The sequence below is a fragment of the Brachycentrus maculatus genome, unplaced genomic scaffold (assembly GCF_059751285.1).
Source record: "Brachycentrus maculatus isolate JH-2025_06_01 unplaced genomic scaffold, ASM5975128v1 h1tg000175l, whole genome shotgun sequence".
NCBI classification, from domain to species: Eukaryota; Metazoa; Arthropoda; class Insecta; order Trichoptera; family Brachycentridae; genus Brachycentrus; species Brachycentrus maculatus.
Genome location: NW_028280927.1, coordinates 1223004 through 1248148, shown reverse-complemented (window position 1 = coordinate 1248148; position 25145 = coordinate 1223004). Strand labels below are relative to the sequence as shown.

Sequence of the window (25145 nt, the reverse complement as noted above, 5' to 3'; positions counted from 1 at the left end):
TCCCTTTCAAAAACTCTTTTCTTTTCAAAATTATATAATTATTTCGAAGAAAAACTAATTTTTTCAATGCAAAAATAGTGTTTTAAGAAAAAAAGTATTTTTGTGAAATATTACCTGAATTTAGAGAAAATTAAGTTCCGACTTAACGAAAACAGGGCCTTAATATATTTCAATGTTTTCATTAATTGATGTGGCAGTCACTTTGTGGTAAAATCTATCCATTTGTAATTAAAGTTTTACTTTATAAATACCACTATTCCTTAAAACCTATGTTTGAAAATGATGCGGAATGCATCAAAACACGTGTCGCAACACAACAGTAGATTTTAAGAAATAGTAGTATGTACTAAGTAAAACTATAATTTAAAATATTTCAATGTCCCTGTCACTACCGATCTAAATAAATACTAATGTGGAAAACCATCGCAGAAGTGCCCGAATTTTGGCACGAATTAATTAATACTATATCAGTTTTAAAAGTGGTCGATGGGATTTGCTTATTACAGTCTAAAAACTCTCATATTTATGACCCAGCCAACATTACGCATAGTAGCAAAATTGTTATCTATCGTACGAGGGCGGCGTTAAAAATAATTATTCATTTATTAAATTAAAATTGTTCATTTCTCGAATGTAAATCACGATTTTGAGAAAGTAAGTTATTAAAAATAAAACGTGCAATAAAGTTTATTAATCATTTATATACCTCATCTTGATCCATTTGATAAGAAAATAATATCTTCGTAATTATAATATGTTTTAATGTGAATTAAAAAGTGAGCACGATTGATCGTCACTACTGTATTTGTATTTTTTTTAAACACTAGCTGTGTATCTGGCAACGCATTACTGTGGCTCTGTCTGGTCATATGGAAAATAAATAAAATAGAAAGCACAAATTTCGAATATGTTTGATTTCACAATCACATGTGAAGCGATATAAATATTGAAAATCTACGAAAAACAATGCAATCGAAAACATAATAAATCTTTACTGACAGCAGCTGTCATGAAGCACGCAGTCCACCATTAGAAAATTTTATTTGTGTGTGTGTGTGTTTTGCTATTACGTTCAACAGATGGCGCTGCCATTGCAGAAAAATGTTTTTTCTTTCAAAAAACATGTTTTTTACCGTTCGCAGATAAAAACACTTGTTACAGGTTTATAGGTATGTAAATAAAGATATGTGTTTTTAATTTAAGTTTTACTTGGTGAATACCACTATTTCTTAAAATTTATTTAGACACTTGTTTTTTTATTCATTCCGCATCACATTCAAACACCGTATACGGAATGCATTCAAACACGTGTCACAATATATTTTGAAAAATAGTGGTATTAATCAAGTAAAACTTAATTTAAAAATTGATGAATTTTACTATAAAGTGACTGCTGTTTCAATGAAAAGATACGCATATTCAAATGCAACGTTGTGTCAAAAACTCAAAGAAATTTGACAATTACATTAGAAGTTTTTAGATTTCGAACAATATTTTAATTTTAATTTATATGTAAGTAGATAATGAACAACTATTGTATTATTTTTTGACATCTCATCAAAGATGAAGAAGAATATGGAAGTCTGGGCATTTACGGGGCTTACGACCGTCATAGGCTGGTTTAAGTGATCACTTTACACACGTGTAACATTCACCAATTCTACCCATTATTGACAACCACACTACTCAAATTCTTGGAAGTTCTATATATATGAACCAATTTAGAAACCTTGTTCATTAATCACTAGAACTTCACTAGAGACATCTATTGGTGAGATGTAAAGAAGCTTTTTATTAAGCAGAAACTCTTATATTAGTATGTGAGATCCGAATCCTGGATTATAATCACACACATGAGAAACGCCAGAAAATACCATTTTCATTTTTATTATTAAGCTTATAATTTGACCAGATAATTTATTTACAACATTTCGAGTGTGTCCAAATACTTGTTCACAAAATCTGGATTATCTCCAATTACTTATTTTCATATTATTTTTTTAATAAAAAAAAATAATATGAAAATAACTCCTGTAATTGGAGATAATCCAGATTTTGTGAACAAGTATTTGGACACACTCAAAATGTTGTAAACAACTATTGTATGTAATAAAGAGTAAAAGCTTAAAATATTCAAAAAATTCCACAGATAACACATTGGTATAACTGTTTTATTCAAATTCGCAAAATCATAAATTAGAAATATTTAGCGGTATTTTGTGGTGTTACTTTAACAATAAATACAAAAATGGGCAAGCTCTAGTGGAAATGTAGAATTCTTCCACACAAATTAAAAGCAATGTAATCGCCTAGCTGTACCTAGACTTCATACCACGATATAAAATCGCAGACCGTAAATTTAAGCAAGAGCCTTTCGTTAATTATTCGCAAAATATACACAACATATGTATGTATGTATTATGAACGCTTCGATAAAAAAGTTATTAAACACGAGTGTGAAATTGTGGACTGATGCAGTGGAAATGCGATCTCTCAGACGAACCTGCTGCAAAACGATGTATGATAGTTCGATTAGTGATATAAGAAAATAATGAAAGGCTGAAATAAGTACTATCGATAACAGTTAAGAAAGGTGTATTGTGATGGTTTTTGATCATGTTAATCGAAAAAGTGAATAGAGAACAATAAAACAAATTAAAAATGGTCAATCTCTCCCCCCTATATGTCCCCTCAGGGGTAGGCACTGAGAATAGAATGCCACACCTATATGACTGTAAACAATCTTCGCCTCTTCCTTATTTATGCATCTCTTTATACATACCCTCTGATTATTCCGACTCTTGACCTGACTACTTTCAAGTACTTGATTAAGACCTTTAATTTAATTTAATTTTAAGCTACCCATATATTTACCAAATATATATTTATATATATATATATATATATATATATATATATATATATATATATATATATATATATATATATATATATATATATATATATATATAAATATATATACATATAAACATACCTACACACATACATACATACATATTTACTCTTATTAAAACTATACATTATAAAATAACGTCAGTTTTTCAGTCGAATATATAAACAATTGTTAATTAATTACGAAGATAAACACATGCGTTTAATTTCCCTCCAAACGTAACATTTAACACTTTTTTAACAGAAAATTTAATAAACTTACCGAGAAAAATATAAAACATATAAGGCTTCGATTAACCTTTTGTTAATAATAACAGAAACGTTTTTCTTCTTAATTGAAGTAATGTTTATTTTTCTAAAAGCACTCGTGAACTTTTACTTGAACGGAATGATAGTGTCGACTGCTCGAAGGCTAAACGTTGAATGTTTGCGAGAACTAATGCAACGGACTTTTTCTAGACCGCTCCATGAAGAAAAGTACCACCATAATTTATCCGGGTAATTTATGTACACAGAGTTATAAATGTACACTTTATTAGTTATCAAGACTTTTATCGATTAATGTACGATTATCACGAACCCTTATCAATATTTGTATCCAAATATTTAAAAACATGAAATATTCATAATTTTTTGAAGTTTTCCAAATGTTTTGTAGTTATTTGGAGTTGCTAAGTAATGCACAATAAAAATAGCATTTAGATTTTTTACGGAGTGTGTGGAAGTTTTTGGTAAGGGAATATAATTAATTATGAGTATTTTAATGTTTTCAATGTTTTAGAAATTAAATAAACCCTGATGATGACAACGTTCTTGTCGAAACCGGTAGGTTAAAGTGTACTAATAATAAAAAAAGTAGTTAAAACAAAGTTGTTTAATTTTATAAAGTTTATAAAATGTGCGAAAAACATAAAAAAATGTTTAAATTTCGTTTGTTCACAAATTTTGGATATGCTACACTTTTTTTGGATTTATTTAAATCAAGATATTTTAAAAAGGAAAGTAAAAATTAAGCTGCGATTTAACGTATGTTGGGCCTGAATATCATTGATATTTATTTATCATTTGATCTTAATTAAATTCAAATTTAAATTTAGATATTAATTTAAAAAATTTGTCCACCTTCGTGGTATAATAATGGCGGGTGCATTTAGCTACTAAGCTGGAGGTTCCGGGTTCGTTTTCTAAGTGGGTCAAAAAAAACTAATGATTTATATTCGAATGTTTATTTAGGTTGGTACCTAAGATGCAGAATTGATCACCTTGCCTTCATGTGAGTAACGATCAAACTGCTTCTCTTAGGGTAAAGAGTGATCGGAGCATTTCGTCGTAACGTAACATGTTACGATGCGAGCATTCAATATAGTCAGTACAGCGAGCCGAGCTGTTCGCCGCTCGTTCCGAATGCTCCATCCGAAGTTGTATGCAATTTTTAGTCAGAACCAGGGTTGCCAATCTGTGGGAAATTCCCCAAACTGCGGGGAATCTTTTTTTTCTTCATCTGGAGTAAGCTGTAATTTATTAAAATCACAGAACCAAGAATCACGTCTTCGTCGTCCGACATTTTAACTACGAATGCAAAGTTGGAAAGATTCATACAGATTTTGGGTTATTGATTCTTTACAAATTTAATACAGATTTCTAGACTGTAATTCAGATTTTTTGGTGTGACATATGGCAGCACTGAGCACAAGGCCAGAAACGAGCACTGATCGCGGTCAGTCAGCAATGACGTAACGTCATAACGTAACATGCTCGCCGCGAGCAATGTTACGACGTTACGTTACGACGAAATGCTCCAATCAGTCTTCACCCTTAGATTCCAAATCATAATTTCCAAAAAGTCATAGTTTCCAAATCAAGAAAAGTAAAATCCTTTATGTGATGGTACCTATATTTCAATACAGGGCTTTCCATAGGGGTGCACAATATATAGTATATGGCTGTACAAGGCCTCGCGATAAAAATCTTCCCCTTCTCCCTCTAAAAAAAATATCAGTCATGAAAAATTTTCTGAAACTTATTTTTTTGTCATTGACTTCGCAAAAGTACTTATTTAACGGCTCTTTGCTTAAGTGAACCTCAGGCAATTCAGATTTCGAATGCAATAAAAATATTAAAACTAAATAAATACTTTAATTAATGGGAATACTAAACCAATAATTACATTTTATGGGATAATTTAAATTTGTAAGTTAATTGAAAGTTTCCGTCTTATTTAAAACATAAACAAAAAATGCGAGCGAGCTTTGGATCGGTACAACGACTGAAGAAATCGAATAAAAAAGAGGACTTGGTATATTTAACTACCGTATAAAAACTGATGCCACCATCATTTAGACAGTAAATAAATTGCCGAATCATGCTGTATCAAATAGTGAACCCACTTTGACCATGTTCATGACATTGTCGCTTTCTAAGAATCGAAACGGAAAAGATTTTATCGCCTTCTATGTTATAATTTGTTAAATTTAAGTTTTGTACGGACATTTTTTGGTAGAACTGCATTTTATATAATAAAATAAGAACTATGTAGTTTTTTCCACACTAATTTTATTTGACCAGTGACCGAGTTTCATCGTAACCGACATCATAAGACTGATGTGAGGCCAAACAAAATTATACGTTATATATTATACACAACAAGTCAGGGATTGAAAACCATGATTTATATATTTTTTTCTGATAAAATGAATTTAAATTCAATGAGTTTAGTATTGTATTATAATAATAATTACATGTAAGTTATGGTAAAGGTTTTAACTTAAAATCTTCATCGTAAAAACCTTTTAATTTTTCAGGTTTCATACCTTAATTGTTCACCTACTTCTTCAGCTAGAAGACCTATGGCATTATTTATCCAATTGAGGTTGTTTTTAATATGAACAGCATTTGAGATGCTCACCTTCTCTTTCTTTCTTCTTCTTTGTGTCATGTCAGGTCCCTCCGACGTCGATTACCACTTGAGAGTAATTATCCTTGCCTTGGGCAGCTCTAAACAGCGCCTCAGCGGTTCTGATCCCTGAATCTCGTATATTCTGGAGACAGGAGAACTGCCTTCTGCCCACAACACGTTAACCTTCTATTTTGCATTTTATGAATGGGTGCAATAGCTCGAAGCACATAGGGCATGTGCCCCAGATAGAACACCTTCCGGACTTTGATATCAGTCAGCATCTGCCTTCCTACTATTGCTCTTTAGAACACAATCACTTTGCTGACCATATCGGTCCATGGAATTGGTACAATGTTCACATATTTAGTCACCAAACAATCTGTTTACTATAATTAATGTCCGACAAAATTTGTGGACATGTAAAATATTTATGTAGATTTATATTTTTGAAAAAAAGTGACTTGTTATATTGTATCAATAATGCAATCTTACTTGAGGACATTTTAAAGTATTTATGGATTTACTTCACATTTAAAAAATCACAGTAAATGAAAAATACTTTTTTCATATATAATATAAAATTAACGGATTTTAAGAAAGTCAGAACTGTAAAAATATTATTCGAATCTGAAACATAAATTTTATAAATTACAGACTTTAATCCCTGTGTAAAATGTAAAAGTGGATATTTAATGTTTATAAAAAGCTTTAGTGAATAAATTTTTAGAAATGTGATTTCTTCTCTGTAATTTTTCAGTTTATTGGCATATTATTGTAACGGTGACATTTCACATAAAATTCATAGACTTTGCGTCTTCGAGAAATTATTATTTTATGAAATATAACAGTATACAACTCACGTAAGCTAGAAATGAGAACGGGTATGTAACCTCGAGTGTCCTAGCCAGTTTTGCTTTTAAGAAATTTTATTGATATCTGGCGATTCTCACGGCTTACGCACTGTCAAGGGCTGGTTTATGTGATCACTTTATTCTAACATTCGCTATTAAGCCCATGATTAACGGCGATCAATTGAAAGGGTCTTTTATGTGCTTTTTTTCGGCGACATCTATAGCTGAATTTAGTAAGTATTTATTAGTAGAAAACTTCATGAAATATATAGATTTAAAGATTTTCAATTCTCTATTTCTTCTTTTACAGTAGCTACCTTTCCTTTCCAATAAAGTAGTACTATAATATCTGGCACCCTGAGCTCCTTCACTCACGCCAATTGCATCTCATTAAATATGTATTATTCTCCTGTATCCATGTAGTGGTAAGTGCGTTTGGCTACCGTCCTGAAGATCCCGCATTCGATTCCCAGGGGGGGTTAAAATAAATAAAAATGTTTTTTCACTCTTATATTCATTAAATACTGCCCTGGACTAGTATCTGTAGCGTAGGACTTATAACCTTGCCAACTTAACATTGCATCAATTTGATGAAGTGCCCTATGCACCATCGGGTGCGGATAAGAGTCGGTAGTTTAAGGGTGGGAAAGTAAATAAGAAAACCATTATGACTTAATTAACAATCACTTTATTTTCAATTAAATGTTGGTACAAATGAAAAGAAAGAGTGTTTTAACCTAAGAAAGCAATGAAAGTCAAAACATAAAGATGCGATAAGAACTACCTCTTGTGGGTTATAAACAAATAAAACCTAACACTTATTCCTTGATTGTAAGAAAATAATATCATATATTCATCAGCGACAAGATAAAGATACAGAATGGCGCAAAATTAATCATCGTATCGGAAAATGTTTTAATTCTTGTAAATGGCGTGGCACATCAATAATATTTGGCATTTGTGCACTAGACAGATGCAGCATACAAGCAGATTCAATATGGTGCAAAATTAATAATATTTTTTAAAATAACTTTTTAATAAAAAAAATAAGGGGCGAATGTAGTTGGAAAAAGGAGCAGAGGAAGACCGAGAATGACTTGGTACAATCAGGTATGCCAAATAGTTGAAAGTGGTCAGGTTAGGAGTTTTATCAATCTGTTTGTATACTGTAGCTGTCAAGTTTACAAGTGTCAAATAACATTTACGTACCACGCCATTTGCAAAAATTATAACATCTTCCGATAGGGTGACTAATTTTGCGCCATCCTGTATAAGAAATAAGATATTTTACACAAGAATATTTAAATATTAAGAATAATATTTAAATAAAATGAGGGCAGAAAACAGGAAAGAATCATAGATCTCCATATACCCAATTATCAGAGATATAAATTAGCTAGATATAAATGTATTTTTCAGAAAAAAAACAATCACGCACACATAAAAAATGTGAAAAGTGATGTCAAATAAGATTTTAAAATAATATGCAAAATTTACATCATTAAATTAAATCTTTGCTAGTGGTAAGTACTTAAATCAATAAAATAAAGATACTATCATTATTAATAATAAAAAATAACGATACACATTGACTCTCTTTCCCACCAAGCATCGCTAACCCGTTGGTAAAAGATCGTTTTAAGATCGTAAATTAACACGATACAAAATATGTACACGGTCTTCAGAATAAGTAAAAAAAAATGAGGGTACATTTTAAGGCAGTGATCTCCCAACATTTTAAACTTTTTTTATCGCATACCCTTGTGATGAAAATATTCGTATATTAAACCCCCTAATTTTATACTATGTATATACATATATAAATTGTGTCGTATCAATTTTTATAGGAAGTAGTCGGAAAAATTAATTAAACCGATTAAAAAAAAAAAATTAGGTACCGATTATAATTTTCGTCGTACCCTTTTTGAAGACCACTGCTTTAGAGCGATCATAAGAGTGACCTTAAATCGCTCTAAAAGTTTTAATTTATTATTTCATCCACGTCATTTTTATTTTAACCCGATATACTAAACTAAAACGATATTTATCCAATTTGTTGACTTTGGTGTTATCGGATATTTAACTAGTATTAACGGTACTTTGGCGGGAAAGGGTCTAACATTAAATTTAGGTGAAGTGAAGTGAATCAAAATGACAAAATTTTGATTATCATTGTGCTGATTGTGAGATTGATAACTATTTATTTATTACTGAATTCAATAAGGTAATATTTAAATTTACAAATTTGCTTCGTGTGTGTCACAAACATTGACACAAAGCTTTTCTATCATTTACATTGTGAAAAGAACCATGTTACATATCATATTACATTCATCGCTTTGAGTGAAAACGAAATATATCAAGGATGTACATTCGGGAAGCTTGTCCAGGGTGTTATTGTATTGAAACTGCGTCAGTGTACGTAAAAAAGTGAAGTCTGATGATCTATTCCGAAATTATACCGTGTTGGAGATGTCTAAATCATTGCTTTATTACAAAAATTAGTTTAATTTAGCCCAACACGCCATGAAGCTTAAAGATGGCTGCTGCAATGGTAGTCAAAAGGTCAAGAGATAATATTCGAGTTAACCCAAGAAACACGTGTTTTAAAACACCTCTTTTGTAATGAATACATGATTTATTTCATCTTCACGAACGCGTTGAATATATAATACAATATTACTATATAATTATTGGCTTACTCAAACTATACTTAAATAAGGAGATAAGTCAATTATCCAGAATTGCTGCATTTTATTCTTGGTAAATTACAATAAATGGTATTTTTTTTTAATGATTTGGCGAAAAATCTGGGAATAAAAGAAAAATAGTTTGAAAATTTAATTTGCTTAGAAAATGATCAAGATATCCTCGAGATTTATAAATTATAAATTATTAACCCAAAAAATCCCATTAGTAATATATAATGTTACATAAATAACAAATAAGCAACAAAAAATATGAATTTATTATACTGCGCCCAACAAAGGGTTAAAAAAACTACATATTCAAAAACGCTATAGCAGTTATTATTGGCTGCAAATCTCAGTTTATTTTATTTACATTATGGTAAACCTCAAACATATTTAGTAAATTCAAAATTATTTCCCAAATACCTCATTCTGAATAATTAAATTAACCATTGATAATTCATTTGTTTCCAAACAAAAAATATTAAAAACACAAACAAAATTAAAACTAATATACACCTATTTTTACACAAAAATACAATGTATTCCTATGATTTTCTTAGGCACAGAGATCATAAAAACGTACCTACTGAGAAAAAATATGGTGAATCTAGAAAAATCCTAAGATATGACTGATCGAATAATTCTACAAATTATATCTATAAAATGGAACAAATCAAATCACTTGAAATAATAAAATAGCGAACTCTAAAGACTAAAAATTAATAATTATGACTTTGAAAATTCACATCATTATCGTAAAAACCTTACAAAGTTACAAGCGTTCGTTCATGGCCATGCCAACTCTGTAGAAAATACTTTAAATCAAATATGGTATGGATTATAATGAAAGTATTTGATTTTTAATATTTATCTTAAGATGTACAATCTGTTCGATTTAGGAATAGGAGTATGGTAAAAATGACTATGATGGTCAGTCACACTAATTATAATCAAGACACATAGCAACACCATCACAATAGTGTAAAATTAAGTATTATTTTTTGACATCTCATCAAAGATGAAGAAGAACATGGAAGTCTGGGCATTTACGGGGCTGACGACCGTCATAGGCTGGTTTAAGACATCACTTTACACACGTGTAACGTTCACCAATTCTACCCATTATTGACAACCACTACTCAAATTCTTGGAAGTTCTTTATATATGAACCAATTTCGAAACCTTGTTCTTGAATCATTAGAACTTCACTAGAGACATCTATTGGTGAGATGAAAATAAGCTTTTTTATGGAGCAGAAACTCTTTTATTGTCTTCTTCATCTTTGATGAGATGTCAAAAAATAATATGAAAATAACTCATATAACTGGAGATAATCCAGATTTTGTGGACAAGTATTTGGACACACTCAAAATGTTGTAAAATTAAGTATACTAAGTAGTTGTACAGAACTCCCATTATTTTTTTATTTAATTTTGCCTTTAAAGGATTTTTGTATTCAGTAACATTTTTTGCATTCAATATAAGTAGATGATGAAATCTACTGAGATGGAAATATGGAAGTTAGTGTATTTACACCTTTAATTGGCTAGTTTAAGCGATTAGTTCATATACAGTGCATGCTTAACAACAAACCACATAACTAAAATTTCGGAAAGTTGTATACATATATGGTTGAAAGATCAACTGCATTTTTCGAGTAAAACGTTGTCTACGACATCTATGTAAAGTTAAAATAAGTAAGTTTTATTTTTTATTCTTAGCTTCTGCTAGAAAGTTTGTACCTTTGTGAAAGATTCTTTCCCAAATTATTTTGCATGCTAAGAGATGCTTGAAAACATATTTTGCAATTTTATTACGCTATTTTTTGTCCGCCTCCGTAGTGTAATGGTCAGCACGCTCGGCTACCGTGCTGGAGGTCCCGGGTTCGATTCCCAGGGAGGGTCAAATAAATATAAGTGATTTTTTCACTCTAATATTTATTCAATATTACCCTGGACTGGTATCTGAAGCGGAGGGCTGATCACCTTTCCTTCATTTTAATGATCAAGATAACACTGCGTTTATATGATGCAGTGCCCTATGCACCATTGGGGTGCGGATAAGGGTTTGAATGAATTTTATTAAGACCGGTTTTTATTCAAAATTCATAATAAATTTGTCAACAAAAATTAAGACAGTCAAAATATTTAGAAAGTGTAATATTTATTAGTTAATTAACAAATGATTAAGGATTACCTATTCAAACAAATGTAAGTTATTATGTGAATGCATCGGCTAACATTGATATAGTCACAATGTGTTATGCAACTAAAATTTCAAGTTCTTTGACACTCTCTAATATTACTTTCCTAAATCGAACAGACTATAATAATAACTCAGACATGTCTAGGAACAAGTTTATGCAAATTCAAAGCTTGAGGTATTTATTACATAACGCATTGGTAAAATAAGCACAATTATTATTAAAAAAAACTTATAATTATACATTATCAATATATGCTGTGTTAGAAAATACATGTAGATATGAGCGCCCTTCACACAGACAACAGATAACTGCAATTTATCAATTCAATTCATTATTCAATCTGTTATGTTCAAAACTGGGAATTGAGATTTACATATTTTGTGTTTCGCTAATGGTCTTCATTTATAAAAAAAATATATACTGTATAAATATAAAATAATGAAGAGTTTTTCATTCAGTGGATATATCTACTTAAAAGAATATGTTTTTATGTTTTACTTTATAAATACTACTACAGCTTAAAATCCATTGATTTTTGATGGATTCAACAAATGAAAAATAAAAAGTGGTATTTTCCAAGAAAAATAAAAATAAAAATTAATAAATATTACCACAAAATGACAGACAAATCAATTAATGAAATTTAATGAGAAACTGTATCTGTCTAATTTAATTGTATTAATTTTAGTTTTTTTACATGTCATACTTAATATATACAATTGTTTCGTTTATATTCTATAAGTCATATTGCTGAGAAGAAACACAAAACATGTGTGCACCGCTCGGCTGCTCGATTGAAATTAATCATATCAGTAAATTATTTTGAGCGACCATAAACTTGTCACGATACGTCGATACATTGCGATTAAAGATTTTCATTTACATATCGTAGTCGTACAGGAGAAAGTGACCAACTAACAAAACGTAAAATGTTCAGGAGGGCCATTTAAGTCACTTTTGCTTGGCAAGACAATAAACATCAATGCAGTTAGTCATTTTTAACAAGTCAATATATTATACTTCCAAGTTTAAAATCCTTTGGAATTTTTTCAGGGCAATTTTAAGCTATTAAGATATCAAATAGTCAATGATCATGTTTTTGTAAAACAATGCACTTGGTCACTTTCTCCTGTATGACTACGATATATGGTATATCTTACGCTATCGTCAGATTTTGCTAAAGATTGCTGAGATCCATCATCCGTGTGATGGGCGCTTAACATAGTATATTGAATGAATCACACCCAGAAACTTATAAATTATGGTTATATATTTAATTCACTTTTGCAATTTATGGAACATTAACCCTTTTATGCACCTCATTAACTAATGTTTTTACTGTAAAAAGCTGAAAATTCTAGAAACATATTTCGAATTTTGCCAAAATCGCAAATCCGGTAATTTCAAAGATTTTTCATACAAAACCATTGATAATGAAAGAAAAACATTAATCTTCAAATATTTTTTTAAAATTTCATATGTAGTGAATAGTGCATTGTAAGGATTTAAACCATGCACCTTTCTAAGGCCTTATTCGATAAACTCACCCCTCAAACAAATTTTTTCAAAAGTCAACATTCCATGTATGTTTGCATTACAGCAGTTTGCATAGATTAACTTATATCTACAATATAATATTTACAGCCCATCTTATTTAGTATTTCCACGACAAAGGTTCAATTTCCTAACAGTGCCAATGGTAAATGGCAACACTCTCGTTGACCAAATTCAATAAAAAAAAATCGCTTCAACAAATATATTCAAAGATATTAACTATATTACTCTGTGAGCAATATAGGCAAACACTTCCAAATGTTTGACTGTCGAGTCAGTTTTGCGATACAATAAAGTGAGTGCAATGAGTTACGCTAATTCACTGAAAATCGTGTGATGAATTCATCAATGAGAGTGTTTGCTGCTCTTCATCGCTGTTGTTGGGAAAGTTGAACTTAATTATGCTCATTGTATTCCAATGTTTGCTAAAATTCACATACAAGGTCAATAGATAGTCACCATCTTGTGTCACAATAACATTACCCTTAACCAGTGGCCTAAACGCCATTACAGATATCATAGTTTTGCTTTGTAAGCATCAATTATTCAAATTGCGGAGATAATTCATAAATATTTATCTAAATCACGTGAGAAGTAGGTTGTTATAAATAACTTCATAAATATAAGAAATATCACTGCAGAATATGTGAAAAATTCACCTTCTCAATGGGCTTTGGAAAGAAAAAACCCACATAGTTTAAACTAAGCATAGATACAGTCCGACTACATAGTATAGTGGATAGCGCGTTTGACTACCGCGGTGAAGGTCCTGGGTTTGATTTCCAAGGGGTGAAAATAAATACAAGTGTAAAATAAATACATTTGTTGAATAACATCCTGGACTGGTGCCTGAAGCTTAAAACTGATCACCTTGACTTCATGTAATTAACAATCACAATAGCACTGTGTCAATACGGTGTGTTACCCTATGTACTATTGAGTGCATATAAGATTTAGAAGAAATACAGGTGCTAGAGAGAGTGAAACACTATATTCTATTTTTGCTTGAATTTGCAATAAAAAAATGTTCTATATGTGTGGTGGGTTATGATATATATTATTTTATTACCAATATAAAGTTTGTAAGTAGATATGAATATTTTAGTGCTAAATTTATTGCATTCTGTAATTATCTGAATTTTCCATGCTTATAAAAAAATGTAAAAAAGTACTCCATTAGACCCTTTTCATTTAAAACAGATTTTAGATATTTTTTTAGCAGTAAGGTAAGTAAGGCGTCACAAATTCTCCACATGTCATTATAATAAGAAACATAATGAATTAAAACATTTCGTTTTATATGTTCGACATCCTTACAACTTATAATAGCTCATAGTCACCGTTCACAAGGCAGAAAGCGAAATAAAAAAGTAAATTGAAAAAATGTAAAATATGTACATTGGAGATACTATTTTAGAAAAAAAATCAAAAGGAATATAAACTAATATTGATAAATAATTAATAGTAGTATTTCAAAAATTGTCCGCCTCCGTAGTGTAATGGTCAGCATGCTCGGCTACCGTTCTGGAGGTCCCGGGTTCGATTCCCAGGGGGGTTTAATAAATATAAGTGATTTTTTCACTCTAATATTTATTCAACATTACACTGGACTGGTACCTGAAGTGGAGGGCTGATGACCTTTCCTTCATGTGTAAACGATCGAGATAACACTGAGTTATATGAAGTAGTGCCCTATGCACCATTGGCGTGCGGTAAGGGTTTTATTATTATTATTTTTTTTTTTCAAAAATATTTAGTAATTTCCTGATTTTAATTAATAAAGACTTGATATAGTATGCATATTATTGTAAATTACCTAAGAAATAAAAATGGACGAATTTGTTACATAAATCTCATATTAATTTAGAATTGATTTAATCTCAAGTTTAATACAATGCTTGCAAACACTTTAATATCATGGGTATATTGGCAAAAAACGTTAACTCAAAAATATGAAATTTTGACTTAATGATGCATATCATAAAGTTTCATCGTTCTATAAATTGGCAAAATACACTAAGTAGTTTGAAATGTCATATTTATATGGTTTTAAAAGTAAGTTTAATAGGGGGTATTTTATGCAGGCTAAAAGCTTTAAAGAACAGTGATTTTAGAGTTGACGTTTTTTGCCAGTATACCCATGATATATTAGGACCCCACTTAATACTGTTTTAGTATTATGCCGTGGTATTGAAATTCCGATCACATGCGATATTGGTTTTCTTCAAAATCGCACACAATTTTGGTTCCTTTGATACTAAAATTTTAGGGCATTTGATATCATTACGTATGCTACAGCAACATATAAGTGTTCACATGTTAATACATGTCCTCGTTTAAATGTGGAACTTATTTGAATATATCGCCACATTAAGCGGAGACTTACTATATTTCATATCGCTCACTCCTTTCAAGAACGTCATAAATCAAAATTTGTAAATTTTCAGTTGTGCATGTTTTCGGAATGCCCAGAAAATGTACTATATCCCAGCAAAAGCGGCATATTTTAAACATAATTTTTACCCGCTACAGGGCAGAAAGTGTTGTTTTTGCATTTTGAAGAAAAGGTATTGTTTAATTTTTTTTTTTAAATAAAATAAATATTTTTCAAATGGAGAAAAAACCTTCAGGTTTCATCTCAAAAGATCTGTTGCACAGTAAAAAGTTTAATAAGTGGCTTGATATTTATTTTTAAAACTTTGCATTATATTTTTAAACTTTAAAATCGTTCTCCTGAAAATTCTAGTTTTTTTTTATTTATGACGTTCTTGAAAGGAGTGAGCTATATATGCATAAGTTGCTCAATACACATGATCTGAACTGAGAATATACGATTGAATTTCAATTAAGGTATCCATTAAAAACAGTGGCTTATAAGAAATAATATTAAAACCATAAAAAATTAACTACATTTCTTATTTTGCGTTTAAAAATGTAGTTTAGCAAAGATTCAAACCATTATATAGCAGATTTAGTTAAAAAGTTAGAAAAAGTATTTTTTTTTAAATGTTTATACTTTGTAGGTTTAATTTGAATATCATACGCACATAATTTAGCAAAAGAGTAAGCTCATTGATAATTTTATTGTCATTATAAGCTTCAATTGTGAAATCGTAATAAAATATTGAAAAGTTCATAGTTTACCTAGGTTAATGAAAGTAAATTTAAATAGAAAAAAATAAATCATACACATCCAAACAATCCAATGAATTATAAAATATCAAAATAAAAAGTGTTCAACGTTATTTTGTATTTATACAATCAAAATTCTTTTCTTCTTAATCATTGAATAACGGAGCTGCACAGTTTACAACTAAAATTTACATTAATATCTGAATGTTATTTGATTTATTTACTTAAAATGAAGATATTCATTTGTGAGTGGCAGATGACCATCAAAATTACACTATACTTGTTTAAAATATCTATTTTACTATGATACTTATGATTAACATTAGCTTATTTTCATATTATGTAAGTATTATACAATAGTTTGGGAACAAATCAGCCAAACACAGCACTCATTTGATAGAAGATAGATAAATTGATATAAAAACCCACTTTTATAAGCGTTTTACCTTTACACCGTTGATATATCTTAGTTATCACACTTTTATAACCACCATATTTAATGAAGAGCAGTTATTCTAGATATTGTTTTAGTTTGGTTGATCCCATCACAATATTTACATAATAAAGGTGAAGAACAACATGGAATCAACTGACTGCGGGCTTTAAACGGAAGCGTTATCATACGCGGTAAGTGAGGCTTGAATTGATTCAAATTTAACTTATTAAAAAAGTATGGTGCATAGTATCGCAAAACAAGGAGTATGAATGTCATTTCTATAAATGTGCACCCTACTCTGCCCTGTTTCAAATCAGGACAGCATCAAAACTGATGAAACAGTGTAAGTATGGAATTAAACCGAGCTGTCTTTGTTTGACACTGGGTAGCTTCAGTAAACAGTTGACCAATGATCAGGTGTCATCGAGTCTTTGTTTAATTATTACCCGGCAAGAGATTTTCTGAGAAAGCCTGGATGAAATTTGCCTGGTGATGTTCAAACCAGGGATTCATATCAAAACCTAACCTTTTCTAAGCTAAGCTAAAACGATTTCAAATCCTGATGTATCCTCTCTTCATGGCTTATTTTGACTTGAAAAAGGTTCTAGCTACTTAAATTTAATGTCTTGGTCATATGGTAATATTCGCATCTGGTTGACCTGTTTTATAGTTAGAATTATTCACTGCGGGGAAGTTCCTTAACATTGATGACTGGTTAATTTAGAATAAACAAGAAAGTACCTACACTGAGAATCTATATAAGTTCTCTACTCTTTTTCTTGTTAATCTCTGGCCGAAATAAACAGGAAGTGAATAGTTTAAATTGACTTTGATTCGTAGATTCCCATTTGCTTGAATAACCTTCCGGAGTAAGTCAACTAACTGTCGTTTTCAATTATTAAAGAATAAACATCTGAGAATATATAAATTGTTCTGAAAAAGTGGTCTTCCAAAATCATCAATACAGGACTTCCATTAATAAAGGTACTACATATAAATATCAGTTAGAGATTAACTCAATCGATTCCATGTTGTAAATTACAGTTCATTCACAATTGTATAAAAGTATTACAAAGCTAAATGATGATATACAGTGTAAGAATATAATATCTATCAATAATTTCGTCAACTAATTATTGTGAAATGACTAGTTTGCAATCATAATGTGTTTTCACTTTCAAATTCATATTCTCTACCACTTGTTTATATCTAGGATTATCTCAAATTGTTTGGTAAAGTACTCACAAAATGTCTAATATAGAAAGATTCTTAGAAATAAAAAGTGACTTTTGTGTGTATTTTATTTCAAATTAAATACCTGGAAAACTACAATAGTTTTAACAAATCCTTTGATATGTTAATACAATAAACATATCCATTTTTGAATGAAAGTGCATAGTGATGTAGACCACCATCAAGCGGATAGTCTTCCCACTAAATGTCAACCAGTGTAGGCATTGGTAAGTATTTGCAAATACTTGCGGGTTGTTCCGTTAAAAAAAACATGACCTGGGACTCCCTGACTCCGGAACTATTACTGAGACTGATTTAAAAAGGACACAACCTGCTCCCTCTAAAACTACCCGTTTCTGTAAATCATTTTGAATTGACTATTTTAAATGATTTTATATAAGGTGTAATCTCCATAGTAAAATTATTCTATAACTCTGAACATTTCTGGTTTATTATATTGCGTGGTTAATTATTTGGTGGTTAATTTCAAATTTAAAAACGAAGCTAGCCGAGAACATTAGTTAATTTCTTAATCCATAGATGTCAGTCAAAAGCTATAAAACAGTTGTCCGCTCTGTTTTGCATATTAATATACTAAAGTTTTTTTGTTTAGACTTATTCTGGAAACATCATTTTATATAAAAGGACACTGATAAATTCTGTAACTCTTGAACATGAGATGCAAGATAATTTTCTAATTTTTTGTCACTTAAACTAATCTCACTGTGACTTATATTGCAGGTTTATTTTAAAGTTTTATATGGTTTTTGATCAATTTTCTTCTGAATTATTATTTTTTATATTGTAAGTGTTATGGAAACAATATGTTATGAGTTATGTTAGATCATTTTTCCATATTGTAAAAGACACAATGGTAAAAGCATAATGATTGATTTTACGATAGTGATGTGTGTTACATTACTTTAATTATAACATCGTATCACTTGAAAACTGGAAACTTAGCAAATTAAGATTACAAGTCTGCAGTTATGTACAATTTCTTATCTTAAAAATTCCAATGAATAATTTTCATTACAAACACGAATATATGTAGAGAAAATGATAAGGCATATGATACAGAAATTCATAGTATGTACTAGGAAGTCATATTAATTTTAACTGAAAAGAAAAGCAAGCCTTTGTAAAATATTTTTCATATATCGCTCACTCTTTTCAAGAACGTCATAAATCAAAAAAATTGATTTTTCAGGAGAACGTTTTTAAAGTTTAAAAATATAACACAATGTATTGAAAATAAATATCAATCCACTTATTGAACTTTTTACTGTGCAACAGATCTTTTAAGGTAAAACCTGAAGGTTTATTCTCCATTTGAAAAATATTAAATATATATATTTTTTAAAATTAACAAAACCTTTTCTTCAAAATGCAAAAACAACACTTTCTGCCCTGTAACGGGTAAATATTAAGTTAAAAATATGCCTCTTTTGCTGGGATATAGTTCATTTTCTGGACATTCCGAAAACATGCACAACGTAAAATTTTCGATTTTTGATTTATGACGTTCTTGAAAGGAGTGAGCAATATGTATATACATATAAACCTCAACATTTCAAATCATGTCTCATTCTTTGTGTAAATTTTCTGTCCTGTTTTTTTCATTAATCATAAGGTATCATCTGTTTTTTGTTGGTAACATATTAATTATTTTAACATTATTAATTAAGAAACTTATTTAATAATCGAAAGATAAACAATATGACTTTATATTGTTTTTTTTTCTTTAAAGTATTAATTATTCAAATAACTCTCTACAAAAGTTAAAATTTAGTATGTCTGTGTAATGTTTTGTCCGCCTCCGTAGTGTAATGGTCAGCACGCTCGGCTACCGTTCTGGAGGTCCCGGGTTCGATTCCCAAGGGGGGTAAAATAAATATAAGTGATTTTCTCACTGTAATATTTATTCAATATTACCATGGACTGGTACCTGAAGCGGAGGGCTGATCACCTTTCCTTCATGTGTAAAAACGATCAAGATAACACTGCGTTTATATGACACAGTGCCCTATGCACCATTCAGGTGCGGATAAGGGTTTGAAAAAAAAATGTCTGTGTAACCATGAAAATAAGTTTTTAAATGAAAATAATGAATTTTGCTTTCTATACCCTCATATTTATTTCTTACTTTGTGTTTTCCTGATATTATTATAAGATTATTATTAATGATTTTTTAAAAATAATATTATACTCGTAGTATTTAACTATTTAAAAAAAGTTGAATAAAAGATTTTCCTGGCAGTTTATTTGCTCAATCAACTGTAAATGATCTTATTTAAATAAAGATATGGTAATTAATAATAGTTAGTAATGATGCATTATTTAATTGTGGGTGCTTGGCCAAAAAAAACAGAAAAAAAGGAATTATATGTCAATATTGATCTCATCACCCATTGATGATTATACCAAAAACCAAAACTCGGTAAATTCAATGTTAAAAACATCTTATCCCTTTATAATTTAACCATCCACCTATATCCAACCTTATTTACAACATTTTTGTCTCTGTACCCAAGAATCCTATAAAATAATATACAGTGATAGTTGTCACTCGTATCATAAGTAAATAGCACAAAATTGTTTAATAAAATAAGACCTTAAATTTATAAATTCACACACAACACAAAAATGGTAACAAAAATAGTTAATAAATCAATCACATCAAATGTGCAAGACTCCACATTTAACTAGTTATAAAACCGTAGAAATTAATCAACATTACAAAATAAAAGGTAAATTAAAATTATAATTGTTTAGATTTACTCCAGTCGCTATAACCAAATGAAAATTGGTAAAATTGCAAAATAAACACAAGATTTAACTACTGCAGCGATTTGAGGGATAATTAGTAGTGTAAATTCATATTTTTAGGACTGGTGCATTAGCCCCCATACAAAATTATGTCTGTTTTTATAATTACACTGAAAATAGTGATAACTATACTTGTAAGCAATTAAATTCCCTACAACTTTAAATTTTCGACTTAGACGTCAGATAAATTCACTCATTGTAGCACTGTAAATTTCACTGCTATTCGTTAAGGCTAAGTCGAAAAATATTGATCATAGAGAAAAATCAGGAGTAAAAACTGCCATATGCAATTATGCAATTTCAAATTACCTAGCGACTGGCCTAATGTAATTGTAAGACGTAAAAGAAAATATTAGTTATCAAATGCGGCCTTTGGTTTAAGTATTTTTATATATTCGAAGATCCAGATTAAAGTAATAGATATTACATAGCATTAGAAAAATCAAGTTTTGTGTTTGAAAAAAAAAACACAAAGAAATGCAAACAAAATGAAATTCATTTAATAAATGCAGTCAGCGGTTATTTGATACAATTAAATGATTATTTTTCTCTTTATTTTCATTTCAATTATTTACAACAATAAAAATTCGGGTACTCAATGATATATTATACTTAGATGTGACACTGGTCATTCACAGATGTCTATTTTTTAGCGCTCATGGCTTCCAGACTTATTGTAGAATTGAACTTATAAGTAACTGTTACTTTTTTCATTAACCGATTGGGATTAAATTCGTAACTTTGTCTCGGTTTATTCGATTTATTTCTAGCTTGATAATTGATGTCCAATTGTGAAAAATATTAGGAGCTAGAAACATCAAATAACCAACCAAACTTGTGCATGGTTTGGCGAGATTAGCTTAAATGATCGATTCCTTTTAAAAAATGTCGAATTGAACAGTTTAAAAAAAACTATCCCCCATGTCTACATTCGCACCATTTGTTTTTTTGGATGTTGAAATACAATATCTAAACCCCTATACCTGTTTAAGTTTGAAACGTCATCTAGCAAGATTCTATAATGACAAATAACGTAATATATAATAAAATAATGAATTATTTTAATGCAGTCGGTATTAATTAAGGTTTTTTTTATTCGATCGCCTATGTTTACTACCCTCTTGAGCTTAAAACCATTTTATTTAGATGGTTAATTCATATTGAGTCACATCTCTATAATATAATTACTTAAAGAGTCCGAAATTTTGCATTCTAAATGCTTGCCAGAATTCTAAATTCACGGTGAAAAGTGGATAGCTATGTATGCTTTTTAGAAATGTAATATTTGTAATTAGTAAATCAAATAGTGCAAAATATAGCTATACATATATACAATGCAAAAAAGTGGGTACCTTATAAAAAAAGGTGATTGTGAGACTGGCTTTTTCAATTTCACTCATTGTATATCCATTGTGACACACTGAGGGTGGTTTATATTACAAAGTATGGGTGAGTTTGTTAGCACGAAAAGCAGCAGCAAACAAACTTTGCAAAATATGTTTCGTGAAAACCGCTCTTCAAACCATAATCTTATAATTACTTGACTGAATGTCCGTATAGGCAGTTGTTCACCATCTGATAGATGACGTAGAAAAAACGTATTTGTAAAAAGGTTGATATTATGAAGAATAAGCTCAGATATACAAAGCGTACACAATCTTGTTTGACTAATACAGGTTTATTTCTACGAGTTACGCTATCGGGACAAGCCGAGGGAAATTGTCCCGTTTTATAGAAATGTTCTAACAGCTTTTCTTTCTCCTCGAAGCGCTTGAAAAGCCAATTTGTCATTCCTTCGTGGTCCTTTGGAATCTGAAATGATAACAAATTTATATATTAATGGTCTTTAATCATATGACAGATAATAGAGATTGAGTGCGTTATTATTTTTGCAATGATAATGTTGTTTAATAGTTTAAAGAGAAAATTGTAGAATTAAAAATGAACAACAGATTTTCAGCAATATTTTGAGGGTTACCTTCCATTCAACACCACAAAATGAAACTATGAAGATTTAACAAAGTAAAACAGTTGTTAAAATTATGGATGGAGCTTAATATGCAGGGGCTGATTTGCTTTTACAGATACGAGTATGCTATGCCGAGTGCCTTAGCCATCATAGCTATACTTCTTTTCTCATCTTCCATTCATCCTTTATTCCTTTTCTCGTGTAGGAGTGATATCTTTTACCCTGAGCTTAATGCACTATTGGGTGCAGAAAAAAAATCTTGGTATGTAATGTTAAATTTTAGATATTGTAAGAATGATTATTTAAAACCACCCAATAACAGATTGTAGGCCCAGAAAAACATCACAAAAAAACTCCTTTGCCTCTGTTGAGAAATCCATAAAACACTTAATACAAAATGGATTTTGAGGTCAAGTAAAGAATCCAAAGCATCTTTCAAGCAATAAAATCTCAAATCTCCAACAGTTTTCTTCTCAATTATTAAAAATTTCACTTGTCATTATGAAATACCTGCTAATACTTCAAAAATTGAACTGGAATGAATTTTGTATTAATTGTAGTGTTCTACTATTCCTCTTTAAGTACCCTGTCTGCTTATCATTATGTCAAAGATAACTTAGTGAGGTCTTCCTTGTCCCGAGCTATCCGGAACAACTTCTGGACTCTTCCGATTCCAGTCCATTTGTGTAGATTTTGAGACTATACTATAAGACTATTACCTTCTCCCAAATGCTACATATTCCTTCTATCTTGCTCCCAAGGATCAGTTGAGACACTAAGTACATACTTACCACCACATAGTGCCAAAAAGATGTCACATTTGTTTTTTGCTTTAGTTCCTTGGCTATTTGGTAAATGTAAATGGGAGAACAGAATGTAGACGGTCAAAAAAGACTTGGCCAGGCTAGACCAATCAGAACCTAGTGGGGTTAAAAGTCCACATAATTGGAGGGTATGTACAACTAGATGTATGACTATGAAGGAAGCTAGGAGTGTATATTAGGAAAGAAGAGTGTGGTGTTCCATTTTCTCTGCCTACCCTATGAGGGAAATGGCACAATGGTAATAGTTGCAGCCTAGCCTTTTGAGTCCTTCAGAATCGGTTATTATAGTCCATCCTTCATTTTGAATGCCTCAAGATGATTTTGTGTGGAAATATACAATAACACATTGTCAGCGGGTAGTTTTTTCATCAATCCGGACCTTCATTAGTATATTTATTAGGGTTGTATACTTATCACAAGTAACCACAAACCCTAATCATGCTGTACCTAAAGTAAGCAAATAGAAGGCATATAAGCGTCTACCGCTCCCTACTAACGGTATGTTAAAGATGCTTTTAAGCGTTTCCTGTAAACAATGTAGTAATAAATGTAAAAGTTTACACGTTGTTTACTCACATCAGTACTTGGGTATAGGCGATAGTGGAGTTGTGTGGTGCAAGGAGGCCGCGTACCAGTTACTATACTAGTGAGGTCGAGTGGGTTCGCCTTCTCGTAACCTATGGTTATATCCAAAACCCACTGAAGCTTGTCAGGGGGGATTCGCTGTGAACCCGTAAACCGCTGAAGTTTTTCTGGAAATGCATGAAAATGTATTATGAAAATGTTTGGATATTGTCCATCAATTTATCAAAAGCGGTTCAAGTTTATCTTCTTAATGCTACGTTGAATACACTGTATTTTTTAAAATTCCTTCTGTTTTATTAAATACAATATAATGTAGAGTGGACACCGTTGGCAAAAAAAACGCGCCTAGAGTGTCAGAAAAGAAGACTCTAAGAAGCAATCTGGCAAGAGTCTACGAGACTGAATAAGAAACGCCAAGATAAAGGAAATATGCGAGATCGAAGATGTCGTTGGGTGGGGAAGGCAACGAAGGAGACAATGGTAAGCGCATGTGTGGAGAATGGAACCATCCAGACTCTACCGCATTGCACAAGGTAGACGACTCCCAGGCAGACCACCAAAGAGATGGATCGACAGCTGGGAATCGACATCGCATGAGGCTATCCCCTCTTAAAAACCGGTCACTAGGCCAACACCAAGAAGAAGAAGAAGAATATAATGACCAATTAGTTTTGTAAAACATCAAATTGTAATTTGGTTTGCAAAAGATCCAATTCGAAGTGAAAAACTTTTTTAACAATTTTGTAAATTTTTATTATCCCTTTGATTATTCTTATTTTTTTTAACCCTTATCCGCACCCAATGGTGCATATGGCACTGCATCGTATTGACACAGTGTTATTTTCATAGTTGATTATATATGTAGAATAAAGACAACCAGGAACAATTTGTGTCGGGTTGTGATCCCGTGGTTAGTGTCGCAGAGTCTTGTGTCAGAGTTTCTCGGTTCGAACCCACTCTGGCACAATTTGATACCTATTTCTAATAATGAGCCACTTCGGCTTACAGAAATAGTATAAAATTG

At 30.6% G+C, this 25145-nt stretch overlaps 1 protein-coding gene across 1 annotated transcript in view; it reads right to left on the bottom strand.

Moving 5' to 3' along the window:
• Window positions 1-21286: 21286 nt before the first annotated feature.
• The window catches only part of LOC148308153 (acyl-CoA:lysophosphatidylglycerol acyltransferase 1-like), a 491071-nt gene continuing 487212 nt past the window's right edge, over window positions 21287-25145 (bottom strand). Inside the window, exons 6-7 of the mRNA XM_088262206.1 lie at window positions 24113-24288; window positions 21287-22555 (exon numbers count right to left, since the gene is read on the bottom strand). Coding sequence (XP_088118332.1) covers window positions 22280-22555; window positions 24113-24288 — 452 coding nt within the window. The 3' untranslated portion in view covers window positions 21287-22279. The remainder of the gene's footprint in view (window positions 22556-24112; window positions 24289-25145) is intronic.